The sequence below is a fragment of the Protopterus annectens genome, chromosome 1.part1, assembly GCF_019279795.1.
Source record: "Protopterus annectens isolate FY-2018-M chromosome 1.part1, PAN1.0, whole genome shotgun sequence".
NCBI classification, from domain to species: Eukaryota; Metazoa; Chordata; order Ceratodontiformes; family Protopteridae; genus Protopterus; species Protopterus annectens.
In genome coordinates this window covers 1,271,476,580-1,271,498,414 of record NC_056726.1, presented here as the reverse complement: position 1 = coordinate 1,271,498,414, position 21,835 = coordinate 1,271,476,580, and the positions used below count along the sequence as shown (strand labels likewise).

General features: G+C 39.7%; 1 protein-coding gene across 1 annotated transcript in view; it reads right to left on the bottom strand.

Annotated features, from left to right (window-relative positions):
- LOC122809800 (C-Jun-amino-terminal kinase-interacting protein 3-like) overlaps positions 1–21,835 on the bottom strand; it is a 1,405,059-nt gene that overhangs the window by 1,073,315 nt on the left and 309,909 nt on the right. The window contains exon 2 of the mRNA XM_044081538.1: positions 16,329–16,449. Coding sequence (XP_043937473.1) covers positions 16,329–16,449 — 121 coding nt within the window. The remainder of the gene's footprint in view (positions 1–16,328; positions 16,450–21,835) is intronic.

Below are 21,835 nucleotides of genomic sequence, written 5' to 3'. Positions count from 1 at the left end.
TATGGCTCCTAGTTTGCAGTCATCTGCGAACTTCATTAGCCAAAGACCTTCTGTGTTAGCCTGTACTTCAGAGAAGTAGATACCAAACAGGAGAGGACCCAGGACTGAACCCTGTGGTACTCCACTTGCCTCTGGTCTGAAGTCAGATTTGGAGTCTGCTACTTTCACAGTGTGGGTTCTGTCAGTGAGCCAGTTGGCAACCCATCTTGTGACATAGGGATTTATACAGAGTTTAGTGAGTTTATCTATAATTCCAGAGTGGGGGATGGTGTCAAAAGCCTTGGCGAGATCTAGATAGGCTGTGTGAACCACCTTACCCTCGTCTACGGCTTTGGTGACTGCTTCAAAGAAGTCTATCAGGTTTAGAAGACATGATCTGCTTTTTACAAACCTGAACTCGGTGGGGTCCAGAGTATGGACATTACCAATGTCTTTGTTTATAAGTTCCATGATGATACGTTCCATGGCCTTGCAGACCAAACTCATCAGGCTAATGGGGCGGTAGTTCCCGGGGTCCATGGTGGCTCCCCCTTTGTGTAGTGAGATAACCTTCGCTGTGCACCAGTCAGTGGGCACAAAGCCTGAGGTGAGGCTATGACTGAACATGGTACTTAAGTGGGGTGCCAGTTCACTCTGTAGTTTGCGTAGAACGCAACCTGGGATGTTGTCAGGTCCCATGGATCCTGTGTTCTTGGCTTTGGAGAGTGTGGTTTTTACCTGAGCAGCCATGATTACAGGAACTTTGCATTCTTCCGGTAGAGAGATGGGCCCTTAAGGGGGTGAGGGGTAGGTAAAGTTAGTACTGAACCTATCTGCCAGGATGTTGGCAATATCAGTTGGTTCTGTATATTTAGTGCCATTATGCTGTAGCTCAGAGCAGATCTGAGTGTTGACATTGAGATTCTTGACATAGCTATAGAATGCTTTGTGGTTGTCTTTAGAATCAGTGGTGATTTTGTTTTCGTAACTAGCTTTGGAGCATTTTATGAGGGATCTCAGCTTCTTACTGAGGCTGACCAGGGAGTTCCTCCAATCATGGGATTTTACTCTTTTTTTGCAACAGTTTCTTTCTTCTGCTGTAGAGTTTATGGCAGGGTACCACCAGATTGGTTTCCTTTTTTTTGGAGGCTAGCATCTTGGTTATGTTAGGGATAGCACAATCCACGCACTCGTGCAAGTGCTTATAAAGTGCATTTGTGTAGGACTCAGCAGTCATACCTCTACTGTCCGTCTGCATGGGTGTCGTGAAGTTTGCCACTTCTGTCTTAAGAAGTGTGAAGTTGGCTTTGGAGAAATTCTTTACAGTGGTTTCCCTAATGGAGGGTGGGGGCGGGATGTGGCTGTCTAAGGTGATTAGCTTGTGGTCGGATCTGAACAACGAGGAATTGACCTCTGGTGTGGTCGCCCATGTTGGTAATGACCAGATCTAGGATACTGCTGCCCCTGGTGGGGGTGTGGATAAGTTGATTCATGGCACTGGAATTTATGAATTTCAGAATACATTGAGCAAAAGAGTTGGTACATGAGTAGTTTTCCCAGTTAATGGTGGGGTAGTTGAAATCACCCATTATTAGGGTGCTGGGTTGTACCCTAATATTTTCCAGTGTAGAAAGAAATGAGGAATGGGAATCCTGTGGCATGGTGGGAGATCTGTAGCAAGTTACAATTTGGATTGCAGTCTTGGCTAGAGTTAATTGCACTTGGATAATTTCGGATGCATTATGCTGAGCAACTAGCCTGGAGGTGTGGATATCCTTAATGAATATGGACACGCCTCCGCCTTTAGTCCTTCGGTCCAGGTTAGGTGGCCGAAAGGTGTGGTATGAATTATAGCCTGGTAATGCAGGGGTCCTCTCTGGAGCCTTGAACCAGGTCTCTATCACTGCACAGATGTCGATGTTCTCCATTTTAAGGAGTGCCTCGAGTGAGTGCATTTTGAGGTTTAGACTTTTAGCATTGAGTAGCATTACCCTCAGATTTTGCTTGCTTGTACCCGTTACAATGGTGAATTTGTCATTTGTACCTTGCCTAAAAAAAGGCACTACTGGGGTGGCAAGAGCCTTAGCCAGTATCTGGAATCCCAAGGGCGACAGGTGCAGGCCATCTCTGGCAAAGCATCGTGGTCTGTCGATCGTGTCATTCAAATAACTTATTTTGGATGCATTACCTTCTCCTGGAAGATAAGGTCTACTTTCTCTTCTGATCATATTGTTCACTGCTTCACTTCCAGTCTCTCCTACTAGCTAAGTAGCTGTGTAACTGTGGGGAGGCAAATGTCATTATAGCATTATATTTTTACAGCAGTACTCTTGAACTGTTGATTTTATACTTAGTCTTTTCCTTTAGCCTCCTACGTATAGTTATTTGTCTTTCTGTGTTATGCTATACCATCCCTGTCTTGGCAAGAAATGCGCTCCATCATTTTCTATGCAAAATAAGAAAAATGCTTTAGTTTGCCAATGAAGCATGCACGATGCCAATCATGCAAATAATACAAGAAAAAAAGCATAATTTTTTTTAAGTTATTTGTTTACTGACATTTGACTACCAGGAAAGTCCAACTAGGTAAGCACCCATTTTCAGTGGAGGCCTGGGGAGAAAAGCTCCAAAATACTACAAAAACATTTTAAGAACAATAATTAAAAATAATACAAAAAGATATACAGTTTAAATGAGTATACCAAATTAAACATAACGTGAAAACACTGGTGAAAACTGATAAAACTTACATGAGAATAATTTAATATTTAGAGAAAATTTTAGCCAGTTGAGAACAATTAATGGTAAATTAACACAATATGAACAGGAATCGCAATGTGAAGTGAGAGAAAAGACAGGGTTATGGCATATAATCATAAATAAACTCTTCTTTAAACCTGCTCATAAACAGATTGGCTTATCTGGACACAAATCTTGCATGCATAGCTGTGCAATGTATCTGCATAAAGAACAACTTCCCTTGTGCTGCTGGGTGCATCACTGGGTGTCATACCCAACCACCATGGATCTTAGGATTGACCTGGGTGGCAGTTCAGAAGAGACTCTTCAGCTCAGTCCCATAGTGCTGCTTTCCTAGGTAAGCATGGCCTCAGGGGTACCTCTGTGATGCAATGTTTCCCTTCTGGAAAGGACTCATGCAAAAAACAAAGCCTGGGTCAGTCTTAGTCTTTTCACATGTTGCCTGGGTCAGTCTTAGTCTTTTCACATGTTGCCTGGGGCAGTCTTAGTCTTTTCACATGTTGTCTGGGACAGTCTTAGTCTTTTCACATGTTGCCTGGGGCAGTCTTAGTCTTTTCACGTGTTGTCTGGTCAGTCTTAGTCTTTTCACATGTTGTCTGGGGCAGTCTTAGTCTTTTCACATGCTGTCTGGGGCAGTCTTAGTCTTTTCACATGCTGTCTGGGGCAGTCTTAGTCTTTTCACGTGTTGTCTGGGGCAGTCTTAGTCTTTTCACATGTTGCCTGGGTCAGTCTTAGTCTTTTCACATGTCTGGGGCAGTCTTAGTCTTTTCACATGTTGTCTGGGGCAGTCTTAGTCTTTTCACGTGTTGTCTGGTAAGTCTTAGTCTTTTCACATGTTGTCTTGGTTGAGCTCTCCACTCAGTCTCCCTCCCTTCTGGTGTAGCAAATGTATGTAGGTCAGGGCAACAGGCTTTACATTAGTACCCTCCTTTGACTCCTTATGGCCATTGCTGAAAGGACACATGTAAACGGAAAAGGCAGAGGTAAGGCAGAGTGCTGGCAATGCAAGCAATCAGGAATCATTGCTGCTACCAGCAGTCTGAGTGGGCAGCCAGCACAGGTATGGGACACTTTAGATGCCCACGAGCTGAATCCCCATGTTTGTCCTCAGCATATTAGTGGAGTGGCAGTCCATACCCTGCTTTTTCTCTTCACATGTGCCCTTTCTGTGCCTCCTTGTCAGGCATTGTGTGTAATTTGATGTTTTCAGGGCTGGTAGGTATGCACCTCTGCAGCATCACTCATTGTGTGTCATTTGGTGTTTTCAAGGGTGGTAAGTATGTCTCTCTGCATCATCACCAGTTATGCACCTTATCAAACGAATAATGCCCTTGTGGATGGGAGTGAAGATTTGGATAGACTAACCAGGTAATGCATATAATATATATGCATATAGATTTTATATATATATATATATATATATATATATATATATATATATATATATATACATACATACATACACACACAGACACACACACACACACACACACACACACACACACACACACACACACACACACACACACACACACACACACACACACACACGTCTTCCAATACATCTCTCACACATCAGTAGTAACTTGTTTGCATTTCTTTCCTGTGCAGGTGCGTACACCTTGTGAAAGTGATATGGCTTCATGAGCAGGAGAACGACAAGTTAAAGTGCAGGTATGTGGCCATTCCTACATTCACTGGACTGTCAGCCATGCCTCCAGAAGTGAAAACCAGTACAACTTGAGCTTCCCCAGATCCAGTGTGAAGGTATACTGGATTGCAAGAAGAGGTATGCATTGGAGCAGACTCCTGCAGTTGTTGAAAGAAAACTGTTCCATCTACTCTGAGCCTGACATTCTTGTGCTGCACATTGGAGGGAATGATGTCCTCACCCACCCACTTGGAAGGCTACAGTTTCAAATCAAAACAATTTTTGAACACCTGCAGTAGTGGTGGCCACGTTGTCATTTTGTATGATCTGATAAAATTCCTCGCCAGATATGGAAAGCAGCAAACAGTCAACGGGCAGCGCACAAGGCCCGACGTTTACAGAATTGGTTCATGCATGGTTTGATGCACACAGGGTCAGTGGATAAACAATCTGCCATGACATCACCACAGAAGATGTTCACCTTTTCAGACGTGATGGCATTCACCTAACTTAGGATGGCATTGCGTTGTTCTTGACTGACCTCCACAATGGCGTGATGACAGCTATGCACAATACATTGGTAATATGCGGCTAGTGAGAATGAATGGAAAACAGCCATGACCAATTAGGACTAGTATGGTAACTACAACTATATTATATTTTATGAACTGCTAGGGAACTTGCACACATGCTGAGTAAAACTTGATTTTCAGATTGTAAAAGAACTATCTGTACGCTGTGTGCAGGTACAGATAACTGTATGATTATGAACTGTGTTATGTAAATTATGATATTTTCTTAGTTTGGCAAATAACTGCGGTAGGGAGCTTGTGAACATGCTGACTAAGAACAACTGTTTGAGGAGAGTGCTACCATGTACAAGAGAATATGTCAATAACCATTCTGCAATATTTTTTTCTGCTTTTATCAGTCATGTGCAAAATTTAGATGACAGGAAAGGCTAAATAACACAGGACTGTTATAAAACTTTTGCAGCGCTACTCCTGGCTTTTTCTGACAGATGGTAATGTTTCATTCTTACGGAATACTTGCACCATGAATGTAATGAATGTTTGCTCAAAAGGTTATGTGGAGCAATCATCACCTTGGTAAGGGCATGCAGAATCTTGCAGTCACGACATGCTGGTGATTATCACATTATATTTGCAGTTACAGTATAACACTGAGTCATTAGCACTTGTCAGGTAAAATTGTAGCAATAGTTACAGTACAACACAGCCATTAGCACTTGTCAGGTAACATTGTAACAATATGTACAGTTACAGTATAACACTGAGTCATTAGCACTTGTCAGGTAACATTGTAACAATATGTGCAATTACAGTATAACACTGAATAATTAGCACTTGTCAAGTAAAATCTTTGGCAGCTGTCACTTATTCACATTACTAAAAGTCATTATCACATTGCAAGCACAGGTGTGGGACACTCCATATGTTTTTGAGTGCTACAGATATTTTTCATATTTAGTTGTAATCGTCTGGAAGTTGTCATCTTGAAGACAGTTTTAGTACTTACAAAATGGAAAAAGAACTTTGTATGGTGTACACATACCACAGTTTGGTTACAATTATGGTTATGACAGTTATGATATTTTTTTTCATATTTTGCTAAATAACTTTGCCAGGGAACATGTCATCAGAATAAGTAATACCTCATTTTGAAGGCAGTATTTTTACTTACAGGATGGAAAAAAACTGTGTCTGTATGATGCACAAATGTACAGCTATCACATTTTGTTAGGACTTCGGTTATGAGAATTATGATATTGTTTCTTATTTGGTGAATAACTTTGTCAGGGAACATGTCAGCATGCTAAGTAGTAGCTCATTTTGAACACAGTATTAGTACTTACAAAATATAAAAAAGAACTGTACCTGTATGCAGTACACATGTACAGATATCACAGTTTGTTTGGGACCCTGGTTATGAAACTTACATTTGTTCATATTTTGCTAAATAACTTTGTCATGGAACATGTCATCAGGGTAAGTAATACCTTATTTTGAAGCTGACACTGAGCCGCAGAACTTCTACACTGATATGTAGTGTCTGTCTGTTACAGGTGATGAGACATTATGCTTTGTTACTTATCAGATTATGACAGATATAATATTAATCATATTTCTGTGAATATCTCAATAATGGAGTATGACACAGTACTGGCTAAGGTATCTTTTTAAAGCCGACATTCATATAAAGTAATTAATCAAATATTGTATGGGTCTACATGGCATGTTCATAGAGATATTGTGATTTATTTTACCAAAAAGACAAAAAGTATGCATAATATCAGCATTCACCTGGCAAATATTTCATAATGATTTAGATGCACACCATCAACATTTACACCTTTGGAAACTTCAGAGTCTACTAAATAACTTTCACATTTACATTTTTAGTCTAGCTATGGTTAAAGAGTTATGAACATTTGTTTTCTGTATGGTGTTACAAATGGATTATCAGAAAAACAGCTCAGGCTGCACTGCTGTTCCTGTTGTGGAAGTAAGCAGTCAGCATTCTCTGAGCTGCTCCAGAGTGAATCAGTTAATAATGGTCTGAATGTGGAGGTCAAATGTCAAATTGTCATCTATGATTATGCCTAGCAGCTTGGTGTATGGTACAACCTTAATTTTAGTGCTGCTTTGGGCTTGCATGGTGAAGTTTTCTTTGATTAGAGGGGTGGAATTTTTTGGGTAAAAAATGAACCAGTTTAATTTTATTAGGGTTTAGGGTGAGATGGTTATTGGACATTCGTAACTCGGTCGTATTGAGAGCATCTTAAGCGAGTTGGAGTAGTTCATCTTGTGAATTAGCAGCAAAGATGACAGCTGGATAACCTGCATATTGGATAACTGAACTTTGAGTAAGAGAAATGTGGGAAGTCACTGATAAAGATGCTGAACAAGAGGGGCCCTAGTAGAGATCCTTGTGGAACGTAGAGATCCTTGTGGAACACCTACTGTTGTGTCAAGGAAGTGAGAGAATGAATTTAGCCATTTGGTTGACTGTTGCCTGTTGGTGAGGTAAATTGTGAACCATTCTAGGGATTTGGATGAGATGCCTATGCTAGCCAGTTTAGTGATAAGCAAAGGGTGGGAAACTATATCGAATGCCTTGGAGAGGTCTAAAAAGAGAAAGGAGACAATTTTTCCCTCACCTCACGCCTGGTTAATGAAGGATATGAGAGTTCTAGTTGTGCTATGATTTTATTTTATTTATTTATTTGACATTTATTGACTGGGATAGTCCAACTGGATGCATGTCCACTTTCAGTGGAGGCTCGGGGAGAAAAGCTCCAAGGTAAACAGAAACAATAAAAACATGTTACAAATACAATATTGATAAAGATTACATAAGCAAACAAGACTAAACAAGTTCCACAGGTTAGAGTTGCTCCCTGGTAAAAGTCAGGGGTAAATTAAACTAATTATACTAATAATACATTAAAATGATAACAATGAATGTTTTAAGTTATCACCTGAAGCTTACAGAAAACATTTTCATGAGTATAGATGTAGGGCAGATGAAAGTATGTGATTATATTGCTTAGCTAAGCACTTATTTTCATAGGTGGATGAGTGGATGTCAGGTCACCACTTCTGAAAGGTTGGCAGACCTTTTCGTGAGGGAACAAGCCCTTAGCACTTTGCCTGAAGACATGAGAATCTGGATGTGGACCGAGAGTGTTGCTCTGCAGATGAGCTGGGGAGAAAAGGGGATCTTTACTTGGTAAACAGGGCACCACTGTACAAGAGGAGGACACCCAGTGCTGCACATGGATATAAGGGAACCCATAATGGAAAGTCTAAACCACCCCAACAGAGTCCACCAGTAAAAGCGGAAGCCACTAGTTGAGGTGCATGGCCAGGATCAGGGTTTAGATGTTTTAAATGTAACCAGTGTGGCCATGTAGCATACAAACGTCCACTGAAGCAAGTTGTGGAGCAAAAGGTGAGGGAGCCAGCAAGTAGGAATAACAACATGCCAGTGGTATGTTGTCTGAAGACAACCAGGGTATGTATCCCATCTTTGTCCATGGAAAAGAGGCCACTGCCAAGAGAGATACAGCCTCTGACATAACCATTGTGAAGCCTGCAGTGGCTAAAGAGGAGCAGTACTTTGCTTGGGCAGTCCACTCCAGTCAGAGGTTTAGGAAGGACCCCATTCCACATACCTTTGACCAGGGTTCACTTTGACTGGGAGGGTGCAAAAGGAAGCAAGCAAGTAGGTGTTTTTGAGGATTTCATTGCAGATGTCTTGATAGGGAATGCATTTGATAATGCAGTACCTTGTGTGCATGCAGTTACACAAAGTCGGGCTTGGAGACAGGCATGTGGGACTGGTAGCCTGAGGGAGACCTAGACAGACTGCACACTTGCAACCAGGACTGGTGATTACTTCAGGGAGGGAGCTACCATGTAGCAGTGAGCCTGAAGGTGAGCCACAGCTGCTGATAGGCACTGATGTTTCTTTGGATAGGATGACTGCAAGGGCAGAGGCAAGTGGTAGTACCCAAGCTGACAGTGAGGCACCTCTGTCAGAAGATACCAGACGTCCTGTGGGAGGGGAGCTGGGAAAGGTCACAAAAGTAGAGTTGACATCAGCTCTCGGACCCCACATTATGAGGCTTGAGGGAGGTAGCTAAGGAGGAACTGGATTCTCAAGGAAATGGGGAGTCTGTACACTGCAAAAGGTTAATGTATAGAGAGTGGACCCCTGAGGGAGGTCTAGAGGGTGAAGTAATACAGCAGTCGGTAGTGTCCAAAGCCTACAATCTGGCACTTCTAGCCATAGCCTGTGACATTTCTTTTGCAGGTCATATGGGCATAAAGCGTACCAAGAGAAATATTATGCAGAACTTTTATTGGCCTAGGATTGCAAGGGATGTAATAAGGTACTCCAGAACCTGTGAGCAGTACCAAAAAGTAGGTAAGGCAAGAGACAAGGTCAAAGCTCCTTTAATGCCTTTTCCTGTGATTGAGGAGCCGTTTCAGAAGGTAGCTATATATACTGTGGGGCCTCTGAGTACCTGAAGTTCCACAGGGAAGAAATATATCCTAGTGGCAGTAGATTATGTTACTATCTACCCTGAGGCAGTGACTTTGTCCTCTATCAAGGCACAGAAGGTGGCAAATGCTTTGTTTGATATCTTCAGCAGCGTAGGTTTCCCAAGGGAAATATTGACTGACAGAGGTGCCAATTTCATGTCAAACCTGCTGGCTTGTCTGTGGGAGCATTGTGGGGTAAAGCACCTAAAGTTTACCCCCTACCACCCCCAGACTAATGATCTTGTGGAGAGGTTAAACTCTACACTGAAGCCCATGCTAAGTGCATTTGCAGACTAGATTAACAGAGAGTGGGACAAATATCTGCCCCATCTATTGTTTGCATACAGAGAGGTACCCCAGGAATCCACAGGATTTTCACCCTTTGAGTTGCTGTATGGGCACAGGGTGAGGGGGCCCTTGGATTTGATTTGTGATGAGTGGGAGAGTGAGTGTGAATCCCACAGTCTGTTGTGGCATATGTCCTAAACCTCAGGACAAGGCTGAGGGAGCTCATGGGCTCAGCCTAGGAGAACCTTAGCCGCCCAACAGCAGAAAAGTTCTGGTATGACAGGAATGCTCGAGCGCAAGAGTATACTGTGAGACAGCAGGTTACGGTGCTCATTCCTGTCAGACACAATAAGCTGCAGGTAGCTCGGGAAGAACCCTTCAAAATCATACCATGCTAACATGATGAAGCCTTACCATAATAAGGAGGCCCTTGTGCTGAGTATTTGTAGTGGGTGGCAAGAGGAGTCTGGGGGGGGGGGCGGAGCTGGTGACTGATCTCCTCAGTGAGGCTTGGACTGACTCCTCACTGAAAGGGGTAGCAATGTCCCAGCAGCTATCCCCTACCCAAGTTTGAGAAATCCTAGCAGTATTACAGGAGTCTGGAGACATATTCACTGGGAAACCAGGATGCACCCACCTGGTGCAGCACCATGTGGATACAGGTTCCCAAAGATCTATCAAGCAGGCCCCTTACAGAGTGCCTGAGGGAGTCAGACAGACTCTGAGGGAGGAGATGCGGGAAATGTTGGAACTAGGAGTAATCCAGGAGTCCAGCAGTCCCTGGGTCTCCCTAGTGGTTCTGGTACCAAAGAAGGATGACAGCACCAGGTTCTGTGTGGACTACTGACAACTAAACAGTCATACAGAGTCAGATATTTACCCCATGCCTAGGACAGATGAAGCCTTAGAGCAGCTGGTTGGGACTAAGTATCTGACCACTACTGATCTGACCAAGGGCTACTGGCAGGTGCCCTTGACTCCCACAGCTAGAAAGAGGTCAGCCTTTGTGAAGCCTTTCGAATTAAGCAAATTCACAAAGATGCCCTTTGGGATGAAAAATTCATAGCGACCTTCCAGAGGTTTGTATATTATATCCTAGCAGGAGCAGATTATGCCATTGCTTACTTGGTCAATATTGCCATCTACAGCCATTCCTGGCAAGAGCACCTTCGGCAAGTCAGGGAGGTCCTGGGCAGACTGCAGATAGTAGGTGTATGGCAGTGGTCTCCTACCTGGGACAGAGTGAGGAGTAGCAAGATCAGGCCAGAACCTGCTGATATGGAAGCTATTCAGGCATGGCCTTCCCGTTACCAAAAAGCAGGTGAGGGCATTCTTGGGGACAGCAAGGTACTATAGAAAGTTTGTTCCTAATTATAGTATGAGAGCTGTTCACCTCACAGACCTGAAGAGGAAAAAAAGGCCAGATAAGGTTGTGTAGACACCATCCTGTGAGCAGGCATTCCAAAAGCTTAAAGGGGCTTTGGGAGGACCCCCTGTGCTAGCCAGTCCAGATTATTTCAAATAGCTTGTTATGCAGGTGGATGCTTCAAACCATGGGGCGGGGGCTGTACTCAGCCAGGTTTCCTCAGCGGGAGAAGAGCATCCTGTTGTATATCTTAGCCTTAGACTTCCACCCAGGGAGGAATGTTCTGCATCTGTAGAAAAAGAATGTCTAGCCAAAGTATGGGCATTACAAAAACTTTAGCCCTATCTGTATGGAAGGAAATTCACTGTGGTTACAGACCACAATCCCTTAACATGGCTATATCGAGCCAGGCAGCAAAACTCCAAGTTATTAAGGTGGAACCTAGGCTTGCATGTATATGACATGACAGTGCAGCACCACAGTGGAGTCAGCAATGCCAATGTAGATGGGCTCTCAAGACAGTGTATGGGTTAATGTGTTCACAGACAGGCTCATTTCTCTCAAGCAATGTGTCTCCAAGGTCACTAGAGAAACTAGCTTGAGTCTTCAAGGAGGGAGAGATGTGATGATGTGAGGCTGCACCAGCTGTGCCAGAGGGATTAGGGCAGTGCATATATAACATATGCCAGCATAGCTAGTTGGAATTTTGTAAAGAATTATATGTCATTTGAAAATCAAACTGATTTTTTTACAGATGCTTGTGTTAAAAACGTATTTGCAAAGTTGCTTGCATTAAAAATGCATCAACATTGGGTCATGCTGGACAGAAAAGAAATATGCATGATTGTCAGACTGTATTGTTGGAACTGATGAAATGTATATATTTTAATAGAGGATACTGGAAGGGAAGGGGTTAAGCTCAGCCCAGCTAACCTTAAGAAAAATAGTCTGAAATTAAATGACCCCCCTCTCACCCCCTAAAACCCCCTAAATGGCCCATCTCGGAAGATTGCCAAATTCCGGTAATAACGGCCACACAGGTAAAAAACGCACTCTCCAAAGCTAAGAATACAGCATCCATGGGACCAGATGACATCCCGGACTGTGTATTACATGAACTACAAAATGAACTGGCATCTTACCCAAGTGTCATGTTTAATCATACCCTCACCTCAGGCTTCATGCCCACTGAGTGGCGCACAGCTACAGTTATCCCACTCCACAAGGGGGATCCACCTTGGATCCCAGGAACTACCGCCCCATCAGTCTGACGACCCTCATCTGCAAGGCCATGAAACGTATCATCATGGAACTTATAAACAAAGACATTGGCAACCTTAAAACACTGCAACCTTAAAACACTACACCCCACCCAGTTTGGGTTCGTGAAGGGCCAATCTTGTCTCCTGAACCTGACTGACTTCTTCGAATCAGTCTCCAGAGCCGTGGACGAGGGTAAGGCAGTCCACACAGCCTATCTGGACCTCGCCAAGGCCTTTGACACCCCCCCCACTCTGGAATCATAGATAAACTTACTAAGCTGGGCATTAATCCCTACATCACTCGATGGGTTGCCAACTGGCTTACTGACAGAACTCACACTGTAAAAGTAGCTGACTCCAAATCCAGCTCCAGACAAGTGACAAGTGGAGTACCTCGGGGTTCAGTCCTGGGACCTCTCTTGTTTGGCATCTACTTCTCTGAAGTACAGGCCAACACTAAGGGACTCTGGCTAACAAAGCTCGCAGATGACTGCAAACTGGGAGCCATTATTGAATCCCCAAATGATGTTGATAGTCTACAAAAGGGCCTTACAGAAACAGATGCTTGGTGCCAGAGCCATGGGCTCAAGCTCAATGCCAAGAAATGTATAGTTATCCCCTTTGGGAAAAAACATGTACCCATGAATTACCACATAGGTGGCAGTACACTAAACACTGAAAGTGTGATAAGCGACTTAGGGACACAGGTGGACAGTGGTCTCACCTTCAATAACCACATTGCCACAACAGTCAGGAAATTCTTCTATGTGGCACACCTCATCACTAAGGGCTTTTCATCCAGAAAAAAGGAGGTCATTGTCCCACTGTACTCATCCCTCATTAGACTCATTATAGAATACAATGCCCTGTTTGGTATGTACCTCTCAAGACATCTGCAACAACTGGAAAGGCTGCAGAAATACTTCACTAAAAGAATCACAGGCCTAAAGCAGATGCCCTGTGCTGACCGCCTTAAAAATCTCCAGCTATACTCTGTCACATATCGTCTACTCTGAGGCGATCTCTGCTTAACATACAAGGCCATGTCAAACCCAGAGCTGTTGGACATGCTACACTTAAAGAAATCCCATTCCCTCAGAGCCACACACTCCAGGGATCTAAACCCTATCATCACAATAAACAAAACATGCTGGAGGGATAGGTTCCTGTCTCAGAGACTCCCCAGACTCTGGAATAGACTGCACATACATGTCAAGCAGAGCACCTCTTTGGCCCTCTTCAAAAGGAACCTTGATGATTGCATGGGAGAAAGGAAATTCACCACAGGGATCATGTCAGTCACTCTGCTAGACAGGGGTCCAGGGAAGTAAATAGTGTGGGAAGAAATAGCCAGGGAATTGTTATGGCTAGGCTTGTATAGGCCCTAGGGTCGATAGCCTAGTACTAACCTATGAACTTGGTTTAGGCCATAAAGATTTTATCTAACAGGTCTGAAAGCAGCCAGAGATGCAATGTCAATGCTACCCTGGGGTGCCAGAGAATAGCTTGTTAGTCTCTGCAGGAAGGGTGGAAGTGTTGGAATTGTTTTACAGTTTCCAGATGGTGTAATAAATGTTATCTAAAGCTCTATTCAGTGCCAGATACTGACTCAGTTTCTAGTGAGGGAGTAGATTAGGAGCCACAGAGTCAGGTGACCAGTTGCGATGTCATTCTGTATCCAGCACTGAAATTGTTTCTGAAAACTAGTGAGAGAGGTGAGGTGTACACATTTGTTTTTGGGACCTGACATACATGCTCATTCACTTTCATCTTGCCTTGCTTTAGTAAATAACTAGGGAACAGTAATTATTCACTCACTTAAGAAAATATAGTGACATTAGCTAAATGTAGTTTTTTTTCTGTATCTGTCTGAGTCTTTCCATCTGTGTTTTTTTTCCTGTGATTGAAACTCTGGTGTTTACTGTAAATAGATATCCAGTAGTTTCATGTCTTTTTTATTGCTTATTATTATTAACTATATCTAAACCTTTCATTGTGGCTGGTCTTTTAGAATATATTTAACCTTTGACAGTGCTTGCATTTATTTAGTGGCACTGTGGCTCCACATTCCTGAAGTCTTGCTGCTTGGTTAACACTACCATTTGTATAAATATTATAATTTTTCTAAGAGTAATTAGGTACCCTTGTAGGAGCCTTAAAGTAGTTGGCTTTGGGTGTTCTGGTGGCAGTGACTCCGCCTTATAGTCTGGGTGGAGGTGGTGAAGTGGGTAAGCTGTGCCAACCTTTCCTGTGTGTGTGTGTGTGTGTGTGTGTGTGTGTGTGTGTCAGCTACTTTGAACAGGGACACCAAGAGCACTGATTTCACAAACAGGGTGGTGAAGGACTGTTTGGAACACCTGGCTAAGGATTTAGCTCTGCAGCTGTCAATGGGGAGTCTTATTTGGAGCCTGGAGAAAAAGTCCATGCCCAGGACTGGAGATGCATTCTCTGTTTTTGTGCCCTTAAGGGAAATTGTACTTGGTGCAGAGAGCTGCATCTGAAAATACTGTGTATGTGTGTCTATTTTTTTTTCTCAGTGAACGTTCCTCACCAGTATCTGTGGTGAGGATTGAGGCTTCTTGATCGGTGGTCCAGAGGAGGGACGTCATACTGCTGAAAAACCTTTTACAGCATATTGTTATTTTACAGTGGCACAACAGGTAGCAAACTCACCTTTGGTGCACAAGGTTGTGGGTTCAATTCCCACATTGGGTAGATGGATTGCTGATGTTGCACTCCTGAGTGCGTCATCCTTCAGATGAAGTTTTAAACCAAGGCTCCATCTGCCTGAGTTGGTAGTAGCTCAGATGGATGTTAAAGATTCCATGGTTGTTGTTATTGTGTCTTTTGGCTTATCCCGGTTAGAGGTCACCACAGCGGAACTCCGGTCCGCTAATGTTTGGTAGTGGATTTTTACGTGCCGAGTTACCAGCCCTGATGCACAACCTTCAACGAAGGCACGCCCATTCACGTATGCCTCCACACAGAAGACGCTCTGAGAATCGAACGGGACAACGTCTTGCTGTGAGTCGACAATGCTACCGCAGTAACGTTTGAAAAGTATAGGGGAAGAATTAAAGCCAGAGAGGCATGCAGCTAAGTGAAATGTCTAGCTGTCTTGGTACTTCACTGAGTCAGCAAAGGAAGGGAGACAGATAGACAAAAAGACATGTCAGAACTGAAGTCTGCAACATTGGAATGATGCTAATATTAATGCACCACTAGCTAATTTCAGAGTCTGATGGCTAGTATAAAAATCTACAGAACCCAATCATTAATCGAGCAGTTATAGGCTATGTACTGATTGTTAATATAGGTAACTCCAGTGTTATATGATTTATGTATCTAGTTATTAATGTGATAAATAATGGTAGCAACCTTAATTTTTTCTGTTTGCTTATCATATGTTTCAAAATATATTCTGTAATTATTGCAAAGCTTTCTTTCCTAGGGCTTCTTTAAAAACTGTCCTTATAATGGTAAACTTGGTTAAGGGAGAGAAAAAAAAATAAAGAGTATTTTGTAACCTATTTTTTATGGTGATAAAATTTCTGTTCCTGTAACTGACTTATCTGCTGAACGTCTACTGAAAATGGGAAATTTCAAGCTGAACTTCCCCATTTATCAAAAACACATAATAGGGATTCCTACATTATGCCAGATTCTACAGCAGAAAACACTTGCAGCTGTTAGCTATATTGTATGCATCACTTCTGCCAGAAGACTTAAAAGGTATGTAGTAATCATAAATACCACCACTACACTATAACAAACCAATTTACATTCTGAAGGGAACATTAAGTACCTTTGAGAATGGGAACTCATGTATGTGAAGCCTGCCATCATTTACTAGCACATAACCTTAGGCTGCCATGTACTATACCATAGGAACTGGGGAATGGCTGTAAATGAGCTATCAAAACAATACAGGAAGTGTAGTCTGTACTTACTTTGGTCTGCATAGTTCCTTGCTTTGAGTTCCATTTGCCTCGTTTGTAATTCTACTGAATCTAGACGCATTTTAAATGACTTCCGTTCTTGATCTATCAAGTCATCAAGCTCCATATACCTCTGGAAAAAAAAGTTGAGAGAAGAAACAATTCAATGCCAAGTATATTTCCATATATGCATTTGCATATAAAACAACTTTCAACATCCATTGCCAGAAAAAATTAAACAGCATAGCAGAATTAAAAAATAAAATAATGTATTCATATTTGTAACTGGTTATGTTTGCAGAGACTCAATGAACCATTACAGTTTCAAAGATGATTCATTACAGGGCACAATGCTAAGTACCAAGACGGAAAACTACTGACATGAAATATCCCACATCAAATTATATCACAGTATTCTTTTCAATTACACTACCCACAAACGTTAGTGGAGTTTTCCAATAAATAACTGTACAATTTATTTGCGATAAATGACACACCTAATACTGTATCATTATTAAAAAGGCCATCTAAAGTATTTATGTAGACCAGTAGTATTTCAGTAATTAGCAAGTAAGGTTAACTAATGAAGGGGAACTCAGAGAAACAAACTCTGATGGCAGGTAAGAATGACTACGCCTATCTGGACCACTCAGTTTTCATATCCCACTTCAGAAGTTGCAGGTCCTAAATCACTTTTCCAATCTCACTTTTACACTCCTACTGCTAGAGTTCTAAACGAATGTCTCATGTATGATTGAAACTTCTGATTCTCACTGTTGAAATGACACCCTGATCACATATGCAAAAATGGGGAAAAAAAGTTGTGGATGGAGGATTAAATTACCTTGACAGTCAAGATACAGTTACCAACTTGACAGCACATCAGAAGTAAAGGAGGGAATCAGTGCTTGGTACACTGTTTCTTCTTTATAAGAAACCAAAGGCTGGCACGTATATTTTAAAAAGCATAAATTAAAAAAAATATTAGCAGCAAAAGTGATCACTTCAGACACACTTTTCTGTCCACTATTTCTCTTTAACTGACAATTAAAGAACTATGTAAAGTCAGAAAAGAAAGCAAAGTTCCTGTCACGAGCACTTCACCTGGTTAACCAATCAAATTACTGGATTCTTTATTACACTTTATGCATGTTAATTTTCCAGGTTGACTTCACTATATTTTTATTGCACATCTTGGACTCAGGCCATAGCTGTTAGCCAAACAAATGGTGTCAAGAGAATGATGCATGGTTGCCAGCATACCAATCATAGGAGAGGTCAGAAAAATATCAGTACTTCTGAAACCTCTCCAAAGGTCACGGCAACCTAGGTTATATTCTCAGTTTTTTAACTTCTATTTTCATCAGTGCAGTTTCTTTCAACAGAGTTAGAAAATCATCGATATTCAGTTCAGAAGTGGATTTCCACTTTCTTGCGATGCATTTTCTTGCTACAGCTAGTATGGTCCAAAGAAGATAATGATCCTTGTTGTTCATTACAAAACTTTCATTAATATTTAAAAGAACTAATGTCTTTGTTAGAACAAATGAATCTGTATAAATGGATTGTAAAAATGTACTCAAATGCCTACCTCTTGCCCACTTTACTCTATAGTTCCCAAATTCTCACCAGCCTCAACACTGGACTACTAAACAAGTTAGAAACAACTTATAACAGGATTGCCAGATTTGCTGCCCAAAATTCTTACAAGTCCCATCACTGTCTCTCACTAAAAGAATTAAATTGGCTAGAATTACCTAACCTGCTTCAGTATAATCAGTTTCAGATCATTCACTCTATTCTCTACAAACCCTCTTTCTGTACAACTATCTCATCTCTAATCTCTCATTACCTACCCACTAGATTACTCTGCAGTTCTGAGCAAGGCCTACTAAAAATCTACAAACCAAGGATCAAAATGCATCATCTAGTCTATAGCTTTAACCCTTCCAAGGCCTGGAATAGCCTACCACTAGATATAAGATCCCTTGAACATCCCAATCAATTCAAAACCACTACAAAAAATACCTTCATGAAAAATGGACCTGCCAATGTAATTATCCTTCATAAATACTCCTGTATAACCTTCTACTTCCCTTTTGTCTTCCTTCCATTCAATAAACAAACTTGCTACTTTATCTTCTCCTCTTGCTACATCACTGTAGAAACATAACTAGTAAAATATTTCAGCTATGTAACTATTGCACTATTATGTATATAATATGTAATTATGAATGTATCCCTCTGATGAATGCATTTCTATATGTATTTCACTTGTTACAGTGTAATGTATGACACTGTAATGCAGTAATGTGTGGTACTGATGAAGGTATTTTATTTGTATTCAATACGTAAAATTTCTATTTTTCTGTTGGAGCTTTTCTCCTCGGGCCTCCGCTGAAAACAGGCAATTGTAGCCCAGTCTGTCAACAAATATAAAATAAATAAAAAAATAAAATTCTAATCTCTTCCCAATATTTCTTAATGCATGTGCAGTCATAAAAGATATGTGGCCAATTAGCTTCACAATTTAATAAACATCTCCAGCATATAACATTTTTAAAGGAATTAAATTTAGCTATTCTACTGGGGGTATAAAAAGTTCTATGCAGAAATTTCCAAGTGAAAATCTTCCAAATTTGTAGACCAGAAGTTAATTTAACAGAGTGAAGAAGATTAGTTTTATTTTCGATTGATACATTTATTGAATGCTCCTTAATGATGAAATTCCAGTAATTTTGATTGGGAGCTGCTTTATAATTTATTACAATTTTATATAATCTTGATGTTAAATTTGTCCAATTGATATCATTATATAATACTTTGTGAATGTAACATATAAGCTTAGGTACAGATTTAAAGGAGGAATTATCAGTTTTTCGGCATAGAACTTGTGCATAAGTTTGAATATTGTTAACAAACTAACCAGTGTGAACTTGATAAAACATATATATTTATTAATTTTTTAATATCCAAAACCTTCAAGTTTTCTATACAGTGGTGCCAACATGTAATTTTTTTTGTTTCCCAAGTATTTAGAGTGTTTATATAAGTTTTATTAAATATTTTTTTAGTAGAACTGAAGGGGAATGATAATTCCAACCATAACTTCATATCAGTATTGTTATTAATAAATCTTCTAAATAGATTGTAAAAGTAATTTGTGTAATTTACGTTCGTAGGTTTAAGCGTATTATACTGTAAATTAATATAAAGACTATGTCAAAATTTATTGTTTTGTTCATTTAGTAATAAATTTTTAGATAATTTATTTTTGTTTAGAAAGATAATAAGATGTAGAGATTTCCATGCTGAAGAAAAGTTTGGGTCTATCCAAGTTATAATTCTTTTAAATATGGAGGCTTTAATGTAGGTCTCTAAATCTGGAAAATTAATTCCTCCTAATTCCTAAGGTCTTATATGATTTAGTAAGGATGTTCTGTTTCTTTTTGGGAACCAGAAAAATTTATAAGAATTTTATTTATTTCCTTTAGAAGACTCTTATTTGGAATCATGGGGCTATCTTGTGCAATACAATTTATTTTTGGGAGTAGGCATGTCTTAATTAATTGCAATCTATCCTTAAATTTTAAATACAACTTATTCCATTTTTCAACATAAGATTTTCAAGTGTTAACAATATTGTTATAATTTGTAGTTAAAGTTAACTTTATATTTTCACATAATAATATCCCTAAACAGTTTATGGAAAAACCTGTTTTCCAATTATTTGATTTATGTTTAAATAAGAATTTTTTTTGTTTAATAACATGAATTTGGACTTGGATTTGCTGACACGTAAACCAGAAATATGATAGAAGTTATCAATTTGTGAGTCTTATTCAAGTAATGAATCATCAGAATTAGTTAGAGTAAGAAGTATGGCATCAGCAAAGAGCATTATTTTGGAGCTAAACTGACTACATATATTTATGCCTTTGATTTTGGATCATAATGTATTACAGAAGAAGAGAGTTTTTTGGCTACAGCAAATAAAATAGGGGACATGGGACAGCCCTGTTTTGTACCTTTGGTGATTTCAATGGCTTCTGAGGTGAAAGGACCTAATTTTACATAAGCAAAATTATTTTTGTAAATATTTTTTATTAAAGTAATAAATTGTAGGGGGAAATCATACATTTCCAGAACTTTAAAAAGAAAATCCCAGTTTAGTGAATCAAAGGTTTTTTTCAATATCAAGAGCAATTATAAGGGCTTCTTGATTGTCTCTACTTAAAATATCAATTCTAGTTAGTATTCTTTGGATATTATCATGGGTATGTCTATTATAAATAAATCCAATTTGATCTTCACTAATGATATGTACCAATGATTTTTTTTATTCTATTAACCAAGATGGACGTGAAGATTTTATAATCACTGTTGAGTAATGAGATTGGTCTGTAAGAACTACATTGTTTATGGTCTTTATTTTCCTTTATAATAGGAGTAATTAGTGAGTTACTCCATGAAGGTGGAACTATATATTTTGTGAATGTATTTCATTTAGGATTTTATGTAATACTGATATTGCTAAAGTTGGGAATAATTTATATAATTCCATAATAATTCCATCAATACTAGGTGCTTTATTGTTTTTACTCTCTCTGATTTTTTTCAGTTATTTCTTTAAGAGAAATTTGTTTATGAATATCTATTTTTAGTTTCTTCTCTATTTTCTTTATTTTAGAAGAGAATAAGTCCAAGTCTAAAGTATTGTGATACATGTTATTATTTCTATAATGTACTGCATAGTGATGTTTGAAAGCATCAAGAATTTCGCTTATGTCTGAAACTTTTTTGTTATTTTCCCCTTCATGAATATTTGTGATATTATTTTCAGTGGATTGTCTTTTTATTCTCATTACAAGATATTGCATATATTTTGGTGAAGCAGAATATGAATTAAGTTTTAATTTTTCAAGAGCCAAATTAGTTTTGTCATTTAGAATTTCATTGTATTTTTTATTTAATTTCTCCCATTCTTTTGTTTTCATTAAACCATGTGATAGTTTTGCATACAAACATGCCTTTAAAGAATCCCATAAAATAACTATATGTCATCAGTGATATTAGTATTCAAAATAATATTGTATTTCGGAGTCTAACCAGGGTTTAAATTGTTTTAATTTTGTAATATATGCTGGGATTCTTTTGTAATAGTCTCTTGAAATCTATTTGAAATTTAACAGCAAATGAATTATGATCTGAAAGGGGGCAAGGAATTGCAGAAAATATGATTATTTTCATACTTAAGTCTTATAATATAAAGATTTTATCAATTCTTGTTTGAGTTTTAAATCTATGGTCACTATGGGAATACCATAGTGAATTATCCTCTTTGAATCTAAAAGTATCTATTAGATTTAAATTATCAGTCCATTTCTTAAGAGCTTTCCCAATAGGAGTAAGATGAAGAGGTCTTTTATTAGTGGTCTCAGAGTTATCCAAAATTCAACTGAAGTCTCTTATTATCAAGTTGCCCTTATATACTTTGTGAATAAGATTTAGGTGTTTTT